The sequence below is a fragment of the Acanthaster planci genome, linkage group LG01 (genome assembly GCF_054643075.1).
Source record: "Acanthaster planci isolate LZ-2023a linkage group LG01, COTS_SCS, whole genome shotgun sequence".
Classification (NCBI taxonomy): domain Eukaryota; kingdom Metazoa; phylum Echinodermata; class Asteroidea; order Valvatida; family Acanthasteridae; genus Acanthaster; species Acanthaster planci.
In genome coordinates, this window is record NC_141777.1 from 20,980,432 (window position 1) to 21,006,686 (window position 26,255).

Consider the following 26,255-nt stretch of genomic DNA (forward strand, 5'->3'; position numbering starts at 1 on the left):
TTGCTAAAACTTGTATGTTGCATTCTGTGGCTTTCTGATGTTTCTGACTGAGCGAAACCAAGAGAGGGTGCAATTTTCCTCATAACAGAGGCTCCTTCAGTGGGAATTGCACTTGGCTGGCTCACAAATTACTATGAAATATGCACGTTACAGTCTCATCAGTACCAACAAAATGAACACTCCCCACCGACATGGCTCTTTCAACCGACGAGGTAGTGCTTCTGCTCAAAGGCACATTGTGAAAGAATGGACTACAACACTGAGGTGTAGTATCTGAAGCATCCCTCCACTCTCTCCAAAGCATCACCTGGCTGTGCCTAAGAGTATACATGTGTCAATGGGAAGCCACTGGAGCAGCTAGCCATACATGTAGGTGCACATGTTACTTTCAGCCACAGCCACAACCTTCAGACACAGCACTACACACAACAGGGGTTCCATTTCTGAATACTGCCCCCCCTCATCCCATTACCATCAAGAAGGCTGCAGGATCCTGCTCCTTCATGACCTCTATGGCGTATTCCAGCAGGCCAGTGGTCTGCTTCAGTTTGCTGCTGCACTGCCCAATGTGGTTCTTGATCATCTTGGTCTTGAACTCACGCTCCCGCTGAACCTGAACAGGGAGGACAAAAATTTACAATCAGACAATGGCCTAACTGCAGTACCCTGAAATGACAAAGCCGTGTTCCCATGGCAGTCATCTGGGGGTGAGTTACATATACAATGAGTGCTTGACAGATATTACAACTAAATTTGGGAATCTGTGCTATATGTATATAATTTCAGTGCTGTTTGACTTCTTACCTCTCATGGTTTCCAATTTAAGAAGCTCAAGGTTCCAAATTCAACCCAAACCCGTAAATTAAAAAAACACATAAACACTGCATATTAAACCTGAAAGGAGTCTTTCATTTATTTTATCAGCCAAAGTTATTTCACTAGAAATCATTTCCAAAATTCTCAAGCATTCAAAATCCAACCCAAAACTAAATCCAAAGCAAACATACATGTACATGTACATGTAAGTGCAAATAAACACTGTGAAGCATTAGTATTTCATTACCAGAAGGAAAACATAAATTTTGATAGCAGGCATGTTTACAACTTTTCATGGATTTATATACAGGTACATTTACATGTATAGCTAAAACTATACATATTCAGGCAATGTATGTAAATTAATGAGTTAAAATCAATGCTACATGTACATATGTACTTGAAACATGTACACTATGTGAAATACAGCCAGTGATTAAAATGAAGAGGATGAAAACCACAGGAAAATAAAAACAACCAAGAACACAAAATGTCAAAGAACCATGGAAACCAACATGGAAATATTACAGAGGAATGTTGTCTCCCAATAGAGAAAGGGCAATTATAATTAAGACACACCACTGTTGAAAGAAATATTGTAAAATAAAATACCAAACAAAGCCTCCAAAGACTGCAACATACTCACAAATCCCAACAGCTTTCATACTCCAGCCAGGCTACTTAAACCTTTTCTGAAGTATTCTTGCGATAAAAAGCATTTTGGTGACCTACATATACAGTACGTGTATAGTTTTTCTCACCTCCCACCTTTTTGCTGATACAGCGACACAATTCCAAGCTGCACACAGATTTGCACACATTCTTACTCTCTAACTCCAGGAGGAGAAGCAAATTCATCGAAAATCTACCTGTCGGAAACTGAGATTTTGGTAACCTCCCACACAACAATCCGACATGGTTTTACTTGAATTTGCACACAAACAAAATTCAGCCATGGTGGAGAGTTCAAAATTAAAGCAGACTCACCGGCACTGTACAAGCCAGTAGCAATTTAAACAGTAATACGTGTATGCCTTGTTGGCAAGCGTAAAAAGGCATTTATTGTGTTTTTATGGATATGTAGACTTGGTCAAGAATCACAGTATTTGTTACTGAGAAAGCACTGTGCTTAAAATGCTTGGTTAATAACAATCTCACCTGGAGAAACAGAGTAATCCCATGCCAATCAAGATGAACTTAACCCAAATATATCAAACTTGATCATGCATTCTAAGGCTATGCCGAATATCCAAATATTCCTATTCAAAGAGAAGAGAGAATTTGTTTTTGTTTGTTTTTAAATCGCAGTATGGAGGCTTGTTTCAAGCAGCCCAACAGTCCAATACAGAATCCATCCTAAAATATGAAAATAGTTTTTTAAAATAAATATGAATGTCCCATGATAGTATTCTTTGTGATAATGATGCAGTGATGCAAAGTTTGTTGAAAGAACATATGATGAAACCTTGATGTAAATATTTCAACTTGAAATCGAATGACTGGAGGTCCGAAGAAGAAGATGGCTGCATCAGATGAAGTTGTAAGCAGTCTGTCAGCAACCACAAACTGTGGTGTCGGAGACATTTTTTATTGTAATAATATTATTAAATCGTCCTAGTATAATAGTCCTAAAAGTGAGATGCTTTTATAGTGATCGTAATGTACAATTGGCTGTGTTATTGCAACTGATTTTGTATATGGTTTGTTCAGCAACAATCTGCCGGCCAGTACATCCAAATATTCAAATACTCCATTGAATTGAAGGTTGTATAAGTATATTCGAAGTCAATTATTCGAATTGACTCGGCCCTAGTGCATTCTTGACTTGTGAAACATGATTTGGTATTGTGATTTATTATCAAGGAAGGATAAAGAATAGTCCATTTACATTCCCCTCTCCATAATTCAGAGTGTCTTCCATCCAATCAGCCCTGTGAATTATCAGAAGATAAACTAGGCGAACATTTCATCCATTTTAACTTTAAAAAAGCTCTGTGACTCTGATGCTAGGCCTTGTTCACAAATCCACAATGTAACTGTACAGCAGCAAGCATGTAATGATCACTGTGTCGAGTGTTTCAATTACCTATGAAATAGTGCAGCGCCTCAGCCACTGATTGTTTGTGACAGCACTCGTGATTTCTGGCCAAACAAAAGCCCCCACTCCAAATATTAAAGTACATAATCTCCTTTGTTTCCAGTCTGGCACTGTCCCAACCTAGCTTGAAGAAATCCCCAAGGGAAACCCAGTAGGAGCATTGCCAAAGAACCATTTCTTTCTCCCTACCAATCTCCCCCTCCCCATCATCTGAGTGTTGAGACAACAACTCACGGGACTTTAATTACGATGCGCCAGGAACGAGCCATGATGAAACTTATTAAGCACGCTCGTCACTTAATATTAAGCAAATATGTTTGTTCTACCGGCTTGCAGGCACTGAATGTGGAGCAACATTGGATTTCACTGAGCTGCTTCCCCCGGACAGTAGCACAGTGTATGGCACTTATCATCAGGGAAGGGCAGCATGAGGTGAAAACAGGCTGGCAGTGTTCTTAAATGACCCACTGCTGAAGAGGCTGGGGTTTACATGTACATGTAGCTGTTGCACTTTCAAGAGAAGATAATGTTATGATGCTAGGATGCAAAAGTGCAATGTTCTCATTCTTTGAAAGCCAGGCAATTGGAGAAATTAATCACATGAACACTGTAAGTGTGTATGTACATTTTGTACATGTACAGACCAGACAACCTCTAAATATATTTTCTTTTCAACTGTAGGCTTAAGCATTTTAAGATATTCACATTGGATTACCAACAAATTCTAAAAATGTCACCTTCCACTAATCTTTAACCAAAACTAAAACTGCCATTTTAGGTTCATTTTATCTGGTCCCAGAGAGTTACTTTTATGAACAAAATGTAAAATGGCATATAAACCTGACATATACAGGACAAAGTCTCTGTGGGTCTCTGTTGGCTTCCGAACCTTAACTACAGCTATCCCTTTCTGACAAATCCTGGAGCCAGTGCTGTTCCCATCTGCTGGCTAAAACCACAAGGCACTGAGAGTCCATTTTCAAAATACTTGGAAGTTGGGCAGCATTCCATTTTGAACTTGATATGACACAAATCAACTCGGAATATGACTTTTTTCATTTCTTTTTTTAGTCTGGTAAGAGGTCTTAGATTAGAACAACACCCTGAAGCTGAATTCTGTGGTTGGCTTCCCAGTTTTCCCCCCTTGGAGAGGTTAGAGTTTGTCTTGAGTATAAACCAGACAGCAGGCTCCACTAGATAAATACTGCTGGCTCCCCATCACCCCTAGCCTACAGGGTACGCAGTGTACATGTACATGCTCCTTGATCTTGCCTGGATTTGCAGTGAAAAACAACAATGTGCACCAACAATTGATTTTAGGTTTCCATGACTTCTTTAGCCCAACCAGGCTTCCTATTTCAAGTAGCAAGAAAAGAAAAATGACTCATGCAGAATCTCCAAGAAAGAAAGAGAACCTATGAAAAACATGTTATACAATTACCAAAAAAAACCTACTTGATTCATTATTACTACAAATTTAATTGCAAATACGATACAAACATACATGTACCAGTAATTAAGTATTACTAGAAACGATACACGGCGAAGTAAATGTAGGCCTATAAGCTCTTCTTTCTCCTTCAGCATCAGGATACTTTTAAGGACATAGCAAACTTTTTCAAGGGGAAGGGTTTAAGTGAGGGACTATTAACATTTAATTAAATATTAGTCAAGATTTGATATTACATTATTAAGGGGTGCAAGTTCCTTTCAAGTAATATGTAAATAACTAAACTTGGTTAGATTCAACGAGGCTGGCCAGTTGCTCCAACCATGCTCCAACCATCTCTTCTTATTTCACCCTACAGTCCACCTTCGGATAAATGTCTACAAAAACTGACGTCTGTAAAACAGACAACTGGTATAACCCAATTTGCAATGCCATGAAAGAGCTTTTGTGGCCATTTGATTTCCCTTCAGAGCAGCCATACAAGCAAGGAGCAACAAATGGACGTACTGGTACATACATGTACATGAACTTGTTGGTAGAAACAAATCCCTCACTGTGAACATTAAAGTGCACTGCCATATTACCTTAGCCTACAAGACCAACTGGGCTAATTGTCCCCTGAGGCTAGGGGGAGAGACTGGGGGGAGAGGGGGGAGGGGAGAGAATACACTCAAATGAATTTGAGTTTCTTCTTCCTGGGTAGTTTTAACAGATACCCATTGCTGCTGATGTAATCTACAGAAGGGATTCTTATCTGGCCTTGCTGAGGGGAGAGTGGATGGTTAGGTGGAGGACACAAGGGGAAAGAGGAAATATCAATACTTATTGCTGTAATACAGGTGCATGTACAAGGATGGACAAAATCGATGCATCCAATTCTGCACAGTCCTTGTTGGTGTCATCTTTAAAGCCAGTTTTAATTGTTTGTTGAACCAAGTTCAATGTAAAAATGTAAAAAATACAAGTCATAACACTTTGTGATTTCTGTTCAGCAAACATTAACTATGGAGAGAGTGATTTACAAATATGTAGATGCTGAATCTAGTAATTTTTTCATGTTTCAATTTTTTGCTGTTTTAATACTCCAGCAGCCAACTACAATAGTGCATTTTTCAGGTGTATTCGATAAGTACAGGTAAGCCCAGCCAAATATTGGAACAATGTGATTAGTTGAATACTAAATATTTGAATACTTCTAAATATTCACTGAGAATAAGACTTGACCAAAGAGTTTGATACCAGGATTATAATTTTCAGATTTCTCATTATTTTCATTACCAGTGGTACATGTAGTTGACTAATTGTTCAAGAAAAATTAAATGTCACCATGCTGATAATATGTAGTTTAGTTTTCTACATTTGTTGCAACTGCCACTTATTAATTTGTCAACTGAAAAACTTGCAGGGAAAAATTAATATATGAAATTCAATCATTCAAATACTGAACATTTGAGGTTCAATTTCAAACATTCAAGTACATGTATTGAATTATTTGAATTAATCCAGCCTTAGCACATATGCATGGAGTATGTTCATTTTATTTTTTAACCAACCATCCGAAGCTGTTTGCGCTCCTGTCAGAAAAAGAGAAAAGTCAAATAAGTCGGGCACAAAGCACTTTCCCACCGTGCACTTGGCACTGTTGTCCTGTGATCTCAGGTTCCACCAATCTCTCAGCTTGTATTGCCTTACCTGGCAAGGTGTTTTGACAGGCAGCCTTGTCAAGAAGTTGGAGATCTCATACCAGATTAGCAAGGCAGAGAGCTGGCATCAGACTAGTGAGCCAGGTGATTGCCAGGTAAAGGGGGGGGGAGTGTTACTTGCAAGCCAGTCACCTGACTCCATGAGAAGGACTTGGTGAGCAATACAACCTGTTCCCTGCTGGGACATTGAAAAATTTGCCAGCTACTGATCTCTGACTACTATCGGGTACATGCAAGTAGTTGTACCATTACTGCCTCTCTCCTGCCATTCGAAATTCCACCTCAGAGTCCATCTTTCCAAGACTAAGGCCAAACAAGCACAGCATTCGGCAACTGAACACACGACCTTTTAATTTTAAAACTCCATTCCTTGCACAATTAGACCAGAAAGACAATAGACCGATTGCACCCGCTAAGTCACGTGACCTATAGTGGGTATTAAATATCAACAAACATGATGTTCACCAAAAGCAAAGTGCTTCATAAGTATCATTTACCAAAAATAATGCAGACGGTAGGTACCGTACTCAGACTACGGATGTACATGTACTAGGTACAATGGAGGAAGGAGGGGACCAAACCGTAACCTAGCTGTATACTTTGTAAACAACAGGCTCAAAACAGACGTTGTTATGGGGTTAAAACCCACTATAAGTCACATGATTTAACAGGCGCAATCGGTCTATTCCTTTTAATTATTCCATTTCCTAAATGGTGCAAATGATTTTCTTCCAAAATGGAAAAAATAATTCACTAAATTGTGCAAAGGGTTTATAAATGCATGGTTTACATTGTACGACTGCAACAATATCACTCATTCATCACGATTCAGGAAATTGCGCAGTTTTGTGAACTGTTCACAAAATTTAACAACCGTAATATATAAGGACAAAATAACAAAGGTTCACCTGGAGTTGGGTCCAATTTCTTGTCCTTTTGCAAAGAAACAAACAATCTTGGCTTGCTGTACATGTATGTACACTACAATGTACACAATGTACATGTTGTACAAAATTCCCTGCTGACACAACATGTGTGCATCATGTACACACCTGTGCCTAAACAAAGAAGCAAGGATTACATGTATGTACTTACAGGGTGACCATTCTGCTGGTGCTGTAAGCACGTAATAAGTGATACATGTAAGTGCAGAATTCCGTGCTGAGCAGAGCAACAACATGAACCCTGCTGTGGTGTTCCTGAGAACCCCAAGACCCTACCTCCTTGCCCAAGACCTACAGTACCTCTCAACACCCTACTTAAACCACAGAGCAGGGCACCTGTCAGGGCTTATGTATGTACATATATATCACCCGCATCCCCTTCCCTATTCATCACTTCGGAGACTTTGTTTGGACAGGCTTCTAGTCATCTTGATGAGTTTAGCCCCACCAGATCAAGTGATCCACAAGCCATACCCAGCCCTCCCATTGACCTGTTACCAGTACAGTAAGCTGGCAAAAGATTGAATATTCCCAGACAAAAATCCCACAGCATATGGTTAGCCTCAGCTCCACTGCAAAATGATTGGCTTTGAAGAAATAAGAGTGGACTACAGTGTACATGTACAGTGTATATGTGCTGTACATACTACATCCTGGGCAGTCATCTGCTACTTGCATACATATACATGTGTAATGAACCCATATTTGGACATTACAGGCAAGACAAGATTCCTCTGTCCTTCCATACACAAGAATGTGTACATGTCTTGACAGTGAATTACACAGAAATTAATAAGAGACAGGAAAAAAAATCACACTACACAGTTTGACATTGGAGCTTTATCTGTGACAGCAAAGTACATGTGTATTTCACTGTAACGTACCCTGTCACAAAGCAAACAATATAAGAGTCACCCAGCCCCTGTTTCTTCAACTCAACATAAATTTCTTCATATCACACTTATCAGGATTAAACAATGTAACATGCTAATTAACACAAACAATTTCCCTAAAATATGCGTTAGTGAAGACACAAAAGATTCTACATGTACTCTGAATCAGTTGAAGAAACATGTAAAACAGACTTCAAGAATGGCAAATGAAGACTTGATTTAAAAGGTGAAAAGTGGAAATGAAAACTTGGAAATGAATCCAAAATATAGAAACAATAAAGCATGCACAAACTGTCACACTTAATTAACAATCATGTAACTTTATGAAAGATGAATACAGAAAATGATCCAATGACTACATCCATCACTGTACCTAACACAATCCAGCAACTAATGACATAGATATGTCATGCAGGGTCAAACAAAACACCAGAAAAAATAAAAGAACTTAATTGGACAGCACTGACAATCAAAAGGAAATTGGGGAATAAAAAATAAATATCAACCAGGAATGTCCAAATAAACAGAAATGAGCTAATGAACAGAAAAAAAAGAGAACCTGCATGAACAAATGTCGAAACAGAAATGTTTTCAAGTTAACTGGGAAGGACTAAGTCATCAGACTTGTGAGATGCCTAGTGATTCCTTCTGTCATCTGCCTCATATATCACTCTTATTCTTGGACCTGTGAGGTTGCCTATAGGATGTAGCTGCATGACCCAAGCATTATCAGGGACAATCATCAAGCCAATCTGGATTTTAAGTGACACTCATTACACTGAAATGTGTCATACATGTACCTTTTGAAGAAAGTCATCCATATTCTTCTCTTTTCTGTCTCATAAGTTATCTTGTTTGAAATAACTTTTAAGGCTCTCCTTGATGGCTCAAGGACTTGAGTGTCAATGAACCTTGCTTTTTTGGAATCTGCCAAGTAAACCCAACATTTCTGCACTATTCCAAGTTAGTTTGCATCAGGTGAGGAGTGAATTTGAGTGAATTAAAAGCAAAGAAGTGCAATGAACTTCTGCCAAGGATGGATGATTGCAGCAGATATTGTCCGCAATCAGTGAATACGTATTCAGCACCTTACATGTAGATAATTAAGGCAGGAAAGAAAACCTGAGACACTGCCCCTCTGAATAAGATTTGCAGCCTCCTGATTGATACGATGTGAGATTTTTGTGCACTGCATCAAAGTCATGGGCAGAAGAAAACCAGATATTATTGAATTTGTGTTCAAAGATAGGACCCCATTGGGGCATTGCCTCCAGGATCAAGAGATTGCAGTTTTGAACCTTTTTATTATCCTGTGGATTTGTTAACTTTTGCTTCCAATTTTGTTGACAAAGGAACATTTAAATGTACAAAGTGATGAACTTTTAGTGATTTTGAGGGCATCTAGCATATAGGGCAGGTCTCACTGAACTGTAGAAATTGCTTGTAACTATAAAACTAGGATCTCACTAGAATCTGTGACTAAGTCCTCCTAACTCAGTAACTAGAACATGCCCGCAAGACGTACCACATTTCTGAGGGCTTCAGCCTGAGCGGAGTTCTTTCTGATTTCTGAAGCCTGCACCATGGTCGGGGAAGAGGTGGAGTAGGCAGGAGGAAGATGATGAATATGTTAGTGAGTGAAGGATGGTCACAATCTATCTGGCCAGATCTAGCTTTGCCAGGGACACTAATACATGAAGTGGGATGGGCAACGGCTCGTCAGCCACAGTATCCATCATCGTTCTCTCACAACATGTGTGCAGTGTGCAAATATCTACACAACTTTTCACCAGCACATTTTTATCTTCAGAGCACTGGTGGAGCAATTCTGGAAGAATGTGATGCATCTCTGTCCAGCCTTCTACAAGGCCAACGCCTTTTGCAACATATCGTTGTAAAGGATACAAGGTAAAGATGCATTACATTTTCCCCGCTCATCAATCCTTTGTGGGTTGATGAATTTCTCTTCAAACTTGCCCAACAAACTTCACGCAGCAGTCGGAGTATTACCACTTAATACACACAGCTTCTTTAATCAACAGTTGTATAAATGTATGTGTACAAGAACGTACACTATGCAGCAGCCAATCAGCATAACGAATTCAAGTTTGCTCAAAGACGGTTTACACTACCAACAAAACACAAATGTAAAGAAGTGAAATTTTGCAAATAGTATAACTACAAAGTTCAGGAAAGGCTCACTTTCAAACAGTGGTTTTGTTACTGCTCAAATAAACAACACAATCGTGACTGCCATGTACTTCTGCTGATGTGAGTCACTCAATGACGTGCTGAAAGTTAAAATCTCCAGTCACACACCGGCAACATGTCCTTTGCAAATGCTGTTTGTTGAGTGTTTATTTGTACTTGTGACATCTAGCAGTCACAGTTACGTGTATGACCATGCATGCATGCACAATGTACGTGACTTTCACTGGGCTTACATGTAACCACATCTCCAAGGTTTATAATTTCATTAATTTATCATTCTCATGTATCTCATTGAATATTTACAATGTATCAACTATCAATCACCCACTGACAGTTTGAGAATTTGGCGTACACATACATCATACCTGACATAGTATACATACATAAAAATACTCCATGAACAACACACATCAATTGGACATTTCTGGAACACAGGCCTAAATGTGTCCAAAATAAATATGGCAGGGAGAAATACTTTGGTCACCCTGTCATTGTCAATAATATACATACATCCAACGTTTGCAGAAAAAAGTTAATTCTTTGGTGGGAACAGTGGCGTAAAGGACAAAATTTGAAGAAAAAAAAAAGACTCATGAAATGTACACGTTGACATGTGTTAAATTTTCAGAGATAGGAGCAATAAAAAAAATTCAAACTTCCCTGAGATTGTTCTTACAATATTTTATGGAAGGGGTTGGGTGAGGGTGGCGATGTGGCATTGTGGGTTGGAGGAAGGATTGCAGCAAAACAGCCCTTCTACACCTAAATGCCATTGGCTTCATTTTTGGACGTTTTTAACATTTGTTAAACCAAGAGGGTTACAAGTGCCTGAAGAAGTTCAGAACATTTTCAGAAATGAGACTTCCACAAATAAGACAGAATGAGCCCAAATCATTGGTCAGGGTCAGGGCGCTAACGGTCCAATGTAGGCCCTACATGAAGAAAACATATGGCTTTACTCTGGAGTAATTGGGTGGTGGAGGGCTGTACTTGATGTCTCTGGGGCTTAGGGTTTTAAAAAGGTCAGGGAGGATGAAGGGTTCCTGCAAACGGCTGTCTGCATGTTGAATCAACTGGGACTGGAATGAAAACACTGTTTACCGCACTGACATTGGTGTTCCTGACTCTAGTGCATTCAGCTTTAAAAAAAAAAGGAGATAGCTTCTATTGCTGTGAATATGAGACCATATATGTAAGTCCTTCTTGTTGAATTGAAAATGAAAACATTCATTGTGATGAAAATGTCTGCAAAATGGACAAACACTACTGACGAATTGTGACAATGGATGCTGGGCACAAAACATTGAATGTTCAAGGCATTTCTAATGACCGAGGACACACAAATGAACGAGGGTAACAAGTTAAACAGTCCTCCTGCTCACCAGTGGCAGACGATTTTCAAAAAGTGGGGGGGGAGGGGGAAACAGTTGCGGGACCATCAGGCATCAGCCGTTAATAGGCCGATCCATTAAGCCCAGACCCATTATAGGACCTGCAAATGTGGAAGGGGGGCAATCCCCACCAGTGCTCCTGATGCTGGCAAATCTACCTTTATGGAAGATGGGGGAGGGAGGAAGGGGACAACGGGACCATCACCCCCTCGCAATTATTTCTCAAAATATGAGAGAAAATGGAAAAATTCAATTTTCCTTCTTTCCAAAAGCATGCAAAGAACCCAAAAAAATTATTCTTGGCAGCATAAAAATGGCACTCTCTGAAGAAAAAAGTTGCCTCTGTCCCTCAATGTTGCTCTGGATCTGGGGCACTGACAAGAAGACCGCACTGACAATTATCAATATCGATGGACAACTACATGTATATCCAGCTACATACTGTTCATGTCCTGGCAAAAAAGCAAGTCTGGTCTGAGCCAATTTGGCTCATAGGCCGGTGTTTATCTCTGGTTTCCTAGGCATGAAACAACTGAGAATATTTCTATTCCCCCTGGATGGGATGCCAGTCCATCTGGGGTTGCATTTCCAGCTAATGCTGGTACCTGGCTCCTGGGTGGAGAGAGGCAAGCAGGGGTGAAGTGGCCTGCCAAGGGCCACAACTTACTGCCACCAGCTGGATTCAGACCTCCAACCCTATGATTGGAAGCAACAGACCCTAACCTCTTGGCCAAATGCCCACCTTCACATCTGGGCGGCTTCCATTAATTTCCTCAGTAATCATCTAACCTTTACCTGGCGAATCAGCATCTCCTTGCGTTTTTTCAGGGCTTCAATCAGCTCGTCAAACTTGGCCACCAGACTCGCTTCAAATTCCACTGTGCACTCCTGTGAAAAGGCACATTAAATCAGTCACACCGTCAACATTCTTTCAAGTTAAGTTTCTGCATTGAAAAAAACACATTCCTGAAAAAACAAATTTGGAACATGTTTGTCCGGTAAAACCCCCAAAGTTCAAAAAGTGGCTCTATGAGTGTGTCTGTACATATAGGTGGGGCATGTTCCCCTTGCTCTCCTTGAGTACAAAGTGCTTGTAGTAGATAAGGAGAAAGTTTGTATACTTACATGTATATGTACAGTTCAAACTAATGTGCTGTACATGCACAGTAAATGAACATGCTACAGAAGCCATTTCATGCAAAATGCAAGCCCATGGCAAGAAATTTTCTGTGAACTGTTCATAGCAAAATTTTCTCTTAACCGGTGTTAAGCCCAAAACGGACTATGACAGAAAAGAGAATTATTTCTTATTCCAAGCTCTGCTGTGCTTGTTGAAGTGAATCTTGATTATCAGAGCCTTGGAACAAGTCACTTGGATTGTTCACTAATCAAGTATAAAACCCATTCAAGTTTTTTGAGTCACAGCAAAAGCAGCTGGGGGGATTTGATTTAACCAAACAACGCTGAAATTGATTAAAAGCCATCAATGTAAAAATTCCACTTCCAAACAACGGAAGCTCATAAATGTCGAACCAATGATAATTCTACTACTAAATATCCCCAAGACCGATAGCTCTAATGAGTCAACCAATTCCCATGTGTGTAAACCTAACAAAGCGATCACGACAGACAAAAATCCATTCTGTGTGTGGACGACGAATTGGTGTCCACTTCTCCTAATCCTCATCCCTTCCGTTCTCCCTCTGTGGGTAAATGCACTTTGCGATGCCATTGCACCATGCCCTGGCTTGCACTTTCTGTTTCTTCGTCATCAAATTAATTACTGTAAATTTCTTGTGCACACATTCGGAGAGGGACCAGGAGGAGACGGGCCAATGGTTCAACAATTTATGGGCACTGAGTAAAATGGATGGAAAGATACTGGTAAATGATTCAGACAAATTGACACTTTGACCCTCTATCTGCAGACGAGTGCATACATGTACATGAGCAGTCCACACTGGAGTCTAAAAGTGATGTTTGCATGAGTAGGATGGAGAAACTGAAGAACGCATTCCTGTACATGTACAGTACATATCGGTACATGTACAGGTACTGTATATGCCTATACATGTACATGTTCTTGTACTACATGTACATGTATCTCACAGTCAGAGCATTGTATAAATGTCAGTTCAGCCTTAATGTCCCTCAAAGTGCTTATAAATATACCCTGTTTAAAAAAGTCACCAACAAAAAAGAGCATAATTGGTTCCCTGTGAAAGGAGAAGGTGGCAGCCATTAAGGTGTCAATGTCATGGATGCGTGGTTTCATTAGTCACCTGCAGGATGGAGTTTCTGGAAATCCAGTAAACTGTACCGGTACACATGTACATGTTGGTCTACATTTGTGAAATGACTTGTGGAACACATCATCGTGGAAGACATTTTTTTTTCCTAAGCTTACACCCTTTGATGATATTACAACTGCTTCAGTGAGTTCAAAATGCACATGGAATTTGAATTTCATGCTACTAAATTTTCATTGTACAGGTATATTAAATTTGCACGAGAAATTTGTAAAAATGAGCGAACAAGTGACTGGATCTCTGTAAATGTGTTTTAAAAATATCCATGATGGTTTAAACTTGAATATTTGGTGACTGTTTCAATAGTTACAGGGATGTGCTTTGAGCTTTACATTTACAAAGGGCACAAGTGACTATGAGGCATGAACAGAATAGCTGTTTCAAGCACCTTCAGCTCTGTGCAGTTTTATTTTATAAACAAGAAGCCTTTTCCCAAATGCCACATTCAAAGGACAAATTGACAGCTGGATTTGCCTTCACAGCTTCTATTCAATTTGCAAGGAGGGTGGGGAATAGTCTAGATACCGCAGACAAGGAGGTACAGTACGCCCATTTAGAGCATCAGTATACATGCATCTATCAATTTACGTAGGGACACAAAACCCTTCGTCTAATCGACACGATCAATATGGTTTAAAGTGGTACAGTGTTAGTTAACAGGATTGTAACCCGTACTGCGATATGATCGTCAAGTCAAATACTAAATGATAAAGACTTGGAGACTTTTAAAAGTAAAGTATGACTTACACGTAGGGTGAGTATTTTTCTTAGATACTGATTCTGATTTTTTGCGAATTTACAATTTACATGTAGACAGTGAATTTAAAATTTACTAACATTGGACAATCAGTTATGAGGGGTGCCAATGCTTACATGTACATATGGGTAATTCCAGAAATTAGGGGTCCATTTTTTTTCATGTCCCTGTCACATGAGTTTGTAAGTTCAGAACACACTTTTAATTTCCAAGAGTGATGAATTAATGCAAATTGCCTGCTAAACAAATAGTTATCGTTTGAAATCAAGTCTGTTGATTTTTCATGTCAAATAACAAAGGTCAGATGTACATGTAACAGGAACACAAAAATGCCACGCTTTTGGACCCCTTGAATTTCTGGAATTACCCATATACATGTACTTTTACATGTACTTGCATGACTGTACCGGGGTAGAAGTAAATGTGGACCCATGAACAAAAGAGGTTCACGTACATGTACATGTACAGTGTATGTGTTAATGTGTGGACTATACAAGCTCCACACAATGTTACACCCTAAGTTCTGAAACAGTTTTAGAAGTATTTTGGGGTTACGGTTATGGGTAGCGAAAGGGTGAAGAACCGTCAAGGAAACCATCAACAAAATCCAGCTTCAAATTGTTCACATGGCAGGAAAACTGAATATCTTCACCAAGTCATCTCAACGATACATTTACATGTATGTATTACAAATGAATGTCCACACAAGTTACATACCTGAACATGTACACTGTACATACTTGTGTCTTCCCACCTTTACATTTCGTTGATACCTAAATGTACATGTCCAAGTTAGAAGTCATCAATAGCCTCACTGATACACTAATGAATTCAGCGGATGAACAACCTGAGGTTACAGAAACATTGGTTCGATTAAGGCAAAGACTTTTTACCTGGACTTGATTGACCTTGTCTTTAAGATGAACCAGGAAGTCCTTGGCTTGTCTGGCTTTCTCAGTCAATGATGTCAGAGTCTGCGAAAGCTCAGCCTGTATGAGAAAAAAGAAAAGGCAAATACTTCAAATTTCATGTGTAGAACAGTGAAGGCAACACTTGGAAACACATCTGGTTTGGCTTTTTACCTACATGTTCATGTATGCCACATTACTGGATGTTTTGTTACCTAGCAACAAAGTCCATTGGGCCAATACACAAGGCTACAGATGTTCAAGCGAGCACAATACGAGTACATGTACTTGCATTAAAATGAGTATACTCAAGGCATACAAATGGTGGGTGTACTATAACCCCACTGTTAAGCGTGGGTGTACACTCAAATTGATTGAGAGTACACACATACTCTTGCATCACATAGTTATTTCAGGACGGAAGTTTCAAGTTTCATAGGTTTCCTTGTAAACATTTTTATTCTGTGGCTTAATTCTGAAGTAGTCTTATGACATATGTATGCTTTTCCAAAGGTAGTTGAAGGTAATTTGCGTGTTTGTGTATAAATTTGTGTGCTTGACTCAGTTAAAATGAAAACTTCTACCAGCTTACTTACAAAATGTTTCTTTTTGGAAGCATGTGTACCGGATTTTGGCAGAAAATGGAGAACACACATGAAATACATCAAAGTGGAATGCCTATTTCAAATGGACAAACAATGTTACACAACAAAACCGTAAATGGCTGACAGGCACTCCATGCATGGCAAATACAAACATTGACCATTTGATCAACAAGAAATGTGCATGCAACATTTTCCAGCAACCTCAAGCATTGGGAGTACCAGCCAGAGTGTGCTCACAATGTTCGTGTACACATGGCATGGAATACTTGAGAGGATGGAGTTGCACGATCTGAATATGTGCAAACACATGGGGTCCTCAGGCATGACATCCAGTGCACGACAGCAATGGTATTCATGTGTCGGCCAAGCCCCTCCCTTTGTCACCAATGAGGATGCACTTGTGCATAGAGCTCCATGTACACGTACGTACATGTACATGTACTGTACATGTACACGTACATGTACATGGAACTCAGAGTGCATGCATGAGCTTCTCGATCCTGAAGAACCGTCGCCTTACCAGTACTTACTGAGGTGAGGTCATAAATCGTCCACTTGGAATCCATTCCCATTTTCTCAGGTGGAATTTTACAGGTACATGTACTGTAGTCCACGATACCTGTCCAGTCTTAACTACTCGACACTTAGAGCTTGAAACTTCAAATTTTGTCATTGGAAGAGGCCTTTGACTTTGTACAAGTTGATTGAAGAAGACATTAAGCATCAGTTACTGTTTGTTTATCGACAATGGCGTACTGTAGTATCAACCAAGCCTTTTCATTTGTCATTGATGTGGGGGTACAAATTTACATGTACATGTACATGTATGCACAAATCACATATTTGCTGGGTGAAATGAAATTACAATGTACATGTGTAAAAGCGTGCAGATCATTGAAAGAACCATATTGTTGAGGACGGGTTAAAAGAAGTGTTTTATGGATCAGAGGCGGTCAATTTAAGGCCTCTCTGACAGATGAGGCTACAAATAGGGGCTTTCTACATGTATATGCTTTTGAAAGGAACAGAAGTAAAATTGTCCTGAAAAACCTCCTTTCCTCATCTCCCCCCCTTCCCAATTTATCATTCCCTCCTCCCTCCCCCCCCCCCCCGAAAAAATATTTACACACATTTGGTTAAAGGGAAAGAACGTGTAGGAGCACACCAGGTTAATTTTCCAAACAAGATATTCCACTAAACGTTTCGACAGTGCATGGTCACAAATATGTCTTCACTTTTTAATTTCCTGCCCATCCCTTCTCTCAGCATACAAGTACATGTAGAAGCTGCAGGTCACTTCAACCTCAACCAGTACTAAAAAGTTGCCACTGCTGCTTCCAGCCATTACAGTAACTACGAACTACAAACGTACATGTACATGTACATGCAGGTACAGTACATATACATGTATATGCATATACAGGTGTACTAAACCAATTTAAGCTCCACTGAAAATAGTGTAAAATCAATCAAGTTTGGAGCCCCATGGCAGGCAACTGAAGCCCCTGAGGCCTCTCAAACAAAAAACAATGTGCTGTTTGGTCCTTCAGATTTCATTTGATTTTCAATTTTTAGTAGGTTAACCAATGATTTGTTTAATTATCCGTCAAAAACAAACTCACCCCCCAAAAGTGAATGTTCCCAAGTCTTCTCAGTGGCCATTTTTCAAATGACATCCCTCACCTTCCTGGGGCTCTTCTGACAAATTTTCAATCACATTTTTGTCTGCATTGCCCCCAGATGGGTGCCCCTGAATCTATAGAGATGATTCTGGGCCATACTAACACAATCACACCATTTCTTGCCCCAAACAGACCCCCTTCTTTTTGAATGAATCTGTAGGGGTACTTTTTGTATACCTCGGGCTGGCGGAGAATTTTCCTTGAATTGGGACACTGCACCCATACATGTACCCCACATGTACATGTACACCCCACATGTGTACATGTACATGTACTTCTATGAGCGTGTACACTACTGCAATGTTTGGTGACCAGGTTTACCAAGCCTAATGTACATGTAGATCTCCACCAAGGTCTTTCATGTTCAGTAACTCAGGAAGGTCAGACTGAAACAAAAGAAGAGGTCTCTGATTACTCTAAACAATTTACCTCAACCTTCCCCCACCAATCTCCACTGTATTACATTCAACCACACAGCAATTCAACCAAGAATGGAATTCAATCTTCCAAGTACCAGGTAGTTTATTTATACTCTGGAGAGAAGTTGTTTAGCCTTTCGCCAATTATTTAAAGTACCCAATGAATGGCCAAGGAGTGGGATGTAGCTTATAACATGTCAGGCTGTACTGTCAACAAAAACTAATCAGTGCCCACATCGGTCTTTTTGAGCTTTTGGAATAGAAATTACAAACTATAAGAATCATAATGGTGTATCAACAGAGGAAGCATTATTTCTTTGAACAAGATCTATGTCAAACAAAAACAAAATATTCCCACATACATGTATACACTGTTTAATTAGATGCTGTTTTCTTTTGTTTCTATTGGACATTGTTGCATGCACGTAAACTTTGTGTGAACAGAATTCTCGAGAACCAGTCTATTTGAGTTATTATGCAACATTGAGAAAGATTGAAGAAGCACTATTTACCATTCGTGAATTGGCCTGGTACTGCTTTCCTCTCAAGTAAAAAGTTGAAAGGCCGATATACTGAATTTTCTTCAACTCACTTTTTATGCATACATGTACGTATACACTTCTTCAATCATAAAAGCTGTTTGAAACCATCTAAGGGTACTTAATATATTTCATTTCATTTCAATATATATAATGTTTTGAACACTGAAAATCTTTTCACAGCTTTTCCAGACAAATGACAGTGCTGTGGTTGTGATGTGATGTGCATGTACATGTACTTAAATCAGGCAAGACACTGCAGGCTTAGTGTTTCCGTGTTCAAAGTTTGATCCTGAAAGTTGCTCGTTGATTAATACTTCTAAGAAAAGATTGCTTGCTGGCTAATCCACTTTGAGCAAAAGCACCCCCTCATCAGTTGAAAAGAGCCATATTGGTTAGGAGTATTCATTTTGTTGGTAGCGATGCAACTGTGAAGCATGCATTTCCTAGAGGTCTGTGAACTACATGCACATGTAGCAAAGTTCAGTTCTGCCCAAAGGAACTTGTGTTGCCAAGAAAATAGTGCCATCTCTTGGTCATGTTCAAGGCCGATTGCCATATACAGTACATGTACTTACACAAAACTTTGCCAATGAAATGTAAGTTTACACCTCAGTAAAACATCAAGAACAATCCAGCAGTTTTTGCACAAATCAATGCAACATTAAGGTTCAGTCCCTTGGCTGATGTAATAGTTTTGCTCATGAATATACATTAACATGGACACCAAAAATCTCCAAAAAAAACATTCAAAGTAAGGTCAATTGAAACAAAAAGCTGCAATTTCACGGCTGTATAGTGAAATAAATATATTGCACAGGTCCCTTTAAAGTGAATATTAATCAGAAGAGAGGCATGTCGAGTGTAACGACGTTTCCACAACATCTTGCATGCAGTTTGGTCACGGTTTTATGAACATCAGATATGCCAATTGCCATTTGTAGAATCATCAACTCTCAACAGAGCGTAGAATGTTATCATTTTTCCACTTAATGGTCACAGCAAGAAGTTCCCCTACGTGCACTTTCATGTGAATAACAAATGATAATAACAAAACCCTTATCTGATTAATTAAAACTGAGCAGAACATAGTGCACAGTACACACATGCTACATGTCTTAAAATGCTACGGCTGTAAATACAAGACTGCATGTCACTGGAAAACAAGAATATCTGGTGGATGGAGACCAGAATATGCAGTCCCTCCAGCAGCAGGCCAAACAAGATTTTTTACAGTTAATGGGGGGAAAAGGATGGAATTTCATCTAGGCCTGAGATAGATCTCTTGACAATGTGCAGTTACAGTCATGGAGAGTATTGGCCACCAGAGAAAACTGAGAAAAGAACTCCAGGCCACCAAACAAGCCAGACCAGGGACAAAACCGGGTTTCAAAACAAAAGATGCTGAATGCCAACAGGATTTCCCCCTTCACTTTGGTCTCGGATCTCAACCACCTAACTAATGTGAACAAATTTGGCTATCCCTGGGAAGAGAAAGCCATGATGGCCCTCAGTTGGCACCTCAGAGATGCGTTTTCCATTCCGGTTCCATCACAACGCCCTGAGATATCCAAACAGAAATGCATCACTTAGGAACACTTGAGATGGGAGCCACCACTTGGAGTGGCGCTGTCTCGTTAATCCTCAAAAGGCATTCTGTGACCAAAGAAAAAAATGTGCTACTTGAGCCTTTCAATTAATCCTCCTCTCAGCGATACAATCCACAGAGGTGCAGCTAAATGTGTAGGATATTACTGAAAAGTGATACTTCCCCCCTACTAATCTTCCAAGGTTTCATGGTTATCTGCTTAAATGCAGCATTTAATATCTGCATACTCAGTTTATGTGAAACCAGAAGCTAATTTTGTTCCCTGTATTACTAGAAAAAATCAGAAAGATAAAATTGGCAGGTTCTACTCCAAGGCTTTAAAATAAGAAGCTCAATTGTAAATATGCAAATGGTAAAATTCCAAACTGTATACCAGGCTTCTAAATTGTTCACAACTGGTCTTTTTATAATCTTTGCATTAAATGTATTGTACATGTAGGTTGTTATGCGGAAATTCCTTAATTGGAAGCATGTTACAAATGAAGTAAAACATCCAGCTGAACCAAGCAAACAGACAAAGCCCCGGTGCTAGTACATGTACACAAAAAACTGACCTACTAGCAGATTATAGATGACAAGTCTGTGTTTCGAGTAGCAAGGAGCCTCCCCAATCATCTTCAATCTACTATTTCCTTAATAAGAGCAATGGTTGACTGATATGAAAGACAGCAGCGTTAATAGACAGTCCATGACCATCACTAATGACTGGAGCCACTATCTGTCACAGTGACTGGGCACTGTGATGCATTGCTCTTTTATCACTCAGGCCAAAGGTAGGATGCGAACTGCTAGCGGACTCAAGTATTACATGTATCTCAAACAAAACTCTCAATCAAAAACTGAGCTGAGTTGCCACAGAGTTTGGCATGTACTTCTCATTGTGATTAATGATACAAGAAGCTTTTTACTTCAGATCTATATGTGCATTAGTATGTACACAGTGTGCTGCTGTTATGTACATGTAGTTAATTAAATTACACAATAAGCTGCCTTCATTAAAATGTGAGCTCAGAAAACCAGCCAGGGTATGTACATGTATATACACACAAGGAGATTAATGCAGTGATGCTTCCACAGGCTTTATTGAAGCCTGGTGCAGGTTTGCCATTTGGTAAAGGTACAATGTATACCCATATTAAATGGAATAATGGTTGCATTATAAAACCTATAAAAAAACCAAAGGTAAAACATTTTCCTATAGTACGATTCTGTTACAAAGTGCCCTGCATTTTGATGCTGCACTATATGCACAATGAACAACAATATTCTGCACAGAATATTGGCAGTCTTTGGATGTAAAACATGCTTTTAAAAAGTTCACCTTTATCAGCAAATGATTTGTATAAAGCTACATTTCGTTATTGGACAAGTAGTTTTGGATTTGCAAATGTACATGTAGTTTTCCATGATATATATTTTCAGTTGTATCAGCTGGAGTATTCAATTACTCATCACAATTCTTTAAGAACTGTAAGCAGATGTAACAGTGAACTCCCTGTGTCCTTACCGGTATATCAACTTCATTCCAAGTACCAAATACATGTACGTGTACAGTACATGAAAAAAAATAATGATGGTACTGGCACATGTATGCACGTGTACTGGTACATGGTCTGTACATGTTCGTACAGTTACTGATCTGATGTCTTGAAATTAGACAAAGGGTGTTTTACTTCGTCAGGCTCTTTTTAATTAATTCAAGTCCACCACTTTTGTTAGGTGTACGTAAGTGGCAAGTGTACGTCGCAGACACAACTTGCAGTGTAAAGAATACTGTATGATGAAAAGAAGAAAGCAGCATGCTTTTCTCTGTGTACCAGTACCACAATGCTGACAGCTGATATCAAATCACATCATTTAAATGGATGAAGTACGTACATGTAAAATGTACATGTACCAATACGTGGCAGTCAAGTCAATGCGGAGGGAGGGAAGACAAGAGAAGAGTGCTGTAAGAGGGGCAGTGAAACCAAAAGTACAGAAAATTAAGACAAGGGAAGAGAGGACTATGAATTATTCCAAAATACTCCACTCCCCAAAGGCTGTGACAGCAAAGCACTCTCAATACATGTACATTAGATTTACATTCAGTACATGTACATTCTACATGGTAAAATGGCGCATGCCTGCTTCCATGTGTAAATGTACACATGTACATGTATAAATACACGGTACATACGGTACAAGCATACTGTAAAATGGCATGCACAAGTACCGTACATGTACATGTACATGTACCTATCACCTTGTGGCCAAGGGGCTAAAAATGTATATGGATTTTTTGCAGACTTTCTTCTGAACAGCTGCCTGACTCATTAAATACCGGTAAATCATCTGGGCCCATATTCAAGACCTGTTTTCTATTTTTCTTCATTTAACATGAACACGTACAAATGTACATGTACATGTAGGCCACACTGATGCATGGAGCCACTTGCTCTATGAAGCAACAAAGGAAATTTGCATTATAGACAATCACAAATTGGATTGCACCTTTTGTGTGGCTTGGGTAATCAGATTGAATTAAAACCTTTAGAGTCTGTCATTATTGAACTGCATTTGGGCAGAGAGTGTCCAATTGGATTAGGTGTAAAGTCGTTAAATCTCAATAAATGTAAGAAAAGTCATTGAGTAATCAGTCTGGATGTCACATTACAAAAAACAATTTGTGCCCCCACTGTGGTACATGTAGCTAGTACACTGTACATGTTGATGCTGGAGCCTCAGTGGAGGTTGCCAATTGCGATTAAATTTAAAAGTACATGAGTCATAAATTTTACCCAAAGCAGAGAAATGAAATTGGCAGATATACAAACAGATAGGCCTATAGTACTATAAGGTACAGGCAGTATTTGATCAAAGATTGTGCACAATTATGTACATGAACACATACACAGATCCATATCATACTACAAGTACATGTAAGTTATTAACAGTTTCCAGAAATCCTTATTTACAAGTCTAACTGTATCTGTACCAAAGATATGGTGTGCATGTATGCACACGTACATGTCAGATTGATTTCAAAATGCTTATTTTTGTGGTAAACTACTACATTAGTACTGTAATTACATACTATTTCAAGTTGATGTTTCTCAAACTGAACTGAATAAAAGTGCCAACAGAATTGGATTCTCCAAACACAACCACTCTGCGTTTGGCAACTGCCAAACAATTAACCTCAGCAAGACACTTGAGTGACTGGTCGTTTGAGAGAGAAATCTGATGCCAATTATTCCGCAGTAAATGTATACGTATATGTATATCCTAAATATTGAGATTTAAAGAAGCAAAATCCAAAACCCCTTTTCTTCTTCAAAGAGTGCATGTACAATAAAAAAAGACATGAAAATATATGATTGGAAATCAGCACATACATGTATACATATACAACTGGCAAAAGACATGGCTGATACCAAAATCAAATCAAATTTTGCTTATCCTCCCCCCCTCCAAAAAAATCTATTACACCTCTGCGGAAAAATTTTCCTTTACGCCAAGGCAACTGTAAGTATGGCTATGAGCTTCATGAACTCCATGCATAATAAATTGTCGGACGTGCTCCCCGCACGCTCTAAGAGGACACCCCTGCGTGATCACATTTCAGCAAATGAGTCACAAATTAAGGTGTCCATAGGATGCCCATCATGCCGCTCACTGCTACAGTTACAAATGACAGGAACTACGTTACTTACTATTGTACAGCGCAGCGCACGTAACGCACCTGTATCATGACACTTGGTTTGCACAGCCTAATTGCAACATAAATATTGTACAACTTGCACAAGATCCTTAATTTGATATTGAAAGGTAGAAGAGGTATGGATTTGAGGCACTTGCTGCTTACATGTACATAGTTTCAAATCTCAGGAACTATAATGGTGTATAAAGGCACACTGCATGACAGTACTTTTTCACCCAGCCTATATAATTGAAAATACAAATATTGAGCAATTTAGACATGATTCTTTAGTTTATTTTTAAAGCCATGCGATGTAGGAATTTCAGGGGACAAAATTAAGCAATTTTCCTCTTTGCACAGACAACACTGGTTTCATTATTACCTGAAGCCAGAATGAAAACTTGACATAATTCCCAAATAAAAACGAAAAGTTCATCATCAATATAGTAACCTGCACCCCCATTATACATTTTAGTGTAAAGATACATGTAGTTTGTTCATATTTTGTCCAATTTTGGAACTATACAGAAGTCGTATTACATACATATATATGTACGCACATGTACATGTACTGGTACATGTATATGTGCCATGTACATGTACATGTATGCATGCCTTGTGTTTGCAGGTGTTGCAAGTAAATATGTAGCACAAATTTATATGTACGTGTACATGTACAATGTATAGCCTTTTCTACCTAGTGCATTGTGTACAATATTGTAGAACAAAGAAAATGACAATGTGAATGACTAAGCCTCTCCATCTGTAATTACCATGGTAACCACACTGCTGGCAAATGCACAGAAAGATACACACACTAGACCAGACTCTACTCTTGAGGTTGTGATAGATCTGTTCGTGCATCTGCCGTAAGCCTGTCTGCAGAAGTGATTCAATTACATGTCAAGATTTGCACATGAAAGAATTGGAAGCTTCACACAGCCCATGGGCAAGGGAGGCTGTGAATGCTACACATGTACTCACACACCGGTAAACATACGGTGCCTCGTGAATTGTAGCAAATTTGTCAATCGTTATGGTGAGACAAGATATACAGTGTACATGTAGTTCCTTGTGCAGTCAGGTAGTGATCCAGAGATTTACGCTGGTGAAACTTTGCCAGATACTGTACATGTATGCACATGCATAACATCCAGTTAAAACTTATAGTCCCCACAAGAAAATACACCAAGTATTTTATGTAAAATCCAGGTAAAATAAGATAAGCTGGGAGGAATTTCATTTTTGGTTAAAAATATGTCTACCAGATCTGTTATAAGCCTATATTATTTACCCAATATATGGTATGTATTTTGTATGCTATTGATGTATAAGAAAACTACACCACATGTACATGAATGTCCATGCAAGTTTGCTTTGTGTACAAATATCTGAAATACATATTCTTACAGTACATGTACCGTGTAATAAGCTCATGTTTACATCAAAATAATGCGTCAGCGCCTCAAAGAGGAAAGTCACTTGACTACTAATGTGAGAAAAGTTGGTGACAAATCCAGTATTTACTGTTCATGTATGTATACTAAGGGGAGGGGACAAACATACCCGGAAGGTGGGACACATTTCTATTGAATATATCTGTTTTTAAAGTTATTAAGCAACCAGTACAAGGCAACAAGTCACACAAAGAAGTAGGAAGAAAGGAAAGTGTATCTCCCTTACATAAAGAAAAAAATTAAAATAGGAAGGGGGCCCTCTGGATCTGCTTTGGATTCAGAACACAAACAGAACAGCTGAATATAATAATTTAGAGTTCCTATTTCATAAAATTTGTAAATCAAATGTTATGCTTTAGCTGTGAGTCATTTTTGAGCAAAAGTAACCAAAATTTCCATGCAAATTGCACGCATAAAACTTCGAGCAGGAAAGCATTTAATCAAAATAAAAATTTAGATGTCAAAAGAAGACAACTCTGTCTCTACCACAACCCACTCAGATGATGATATAACATTACAGCATGCATCAAGGCACCTACGTAGAAGTCATCAATCTCATTGTCTCTTCTCTCCATTGCCATGACCATTCAATTTTTTTTGAGTGAGCCACATTGTCTCTCTGTTGCCAAGGTCAACACATCATCGGTGAATCACTCTTTCTTTGGTCAGATCCAGTCTTTTCATTTTCACCGAAGGAGTCTGGTCCAGGTTGGTCTGCCGTTGTCATCAATGTGAACAAGTGGACTCCTCCTGTGTCATAAAATTGAAATGGGTAGCAAGAA

The 26,255-nt window shown here is 39.1% G+C and overlaps 1 protein-coding gene across 2 annotated transcripts in view; it reads right to left on the bottom strand.

Annotated features, from left to right (window-relative positions):
- Positions 1–26,255, bottom strand: part of trim9 (tripartite motif containing 9) — a 58,301-nt gene that overhangs the window by 13,525 nt on the left and 18,521 nt on the right. The window contains exons 2-5 of one of the 2 annotated variants that reach the window (XM_022254304.2): positions 15,466–15,561; positions 12,302–12,394; positions 9,430–9,480; positions 473–613 (exon numbers count right to left, since the gene is read on the bottom strand). In XM_022254304.2, coding sequence (XP_022109996.1) covers positions 473–613; positions 9,430–9,480; positions 12,302–12,394; positions 15,466–15,561 — 381 coding nt within the window. The remainder of the gene's footprint in view (positions 1–472; positions 614–9,429; positions 9,481–12,301; positions 12,395–15,465; positions 15,562–26,255) is intronic. The other variant, XM_022254305.2, reaches the window with a different exon arrangement.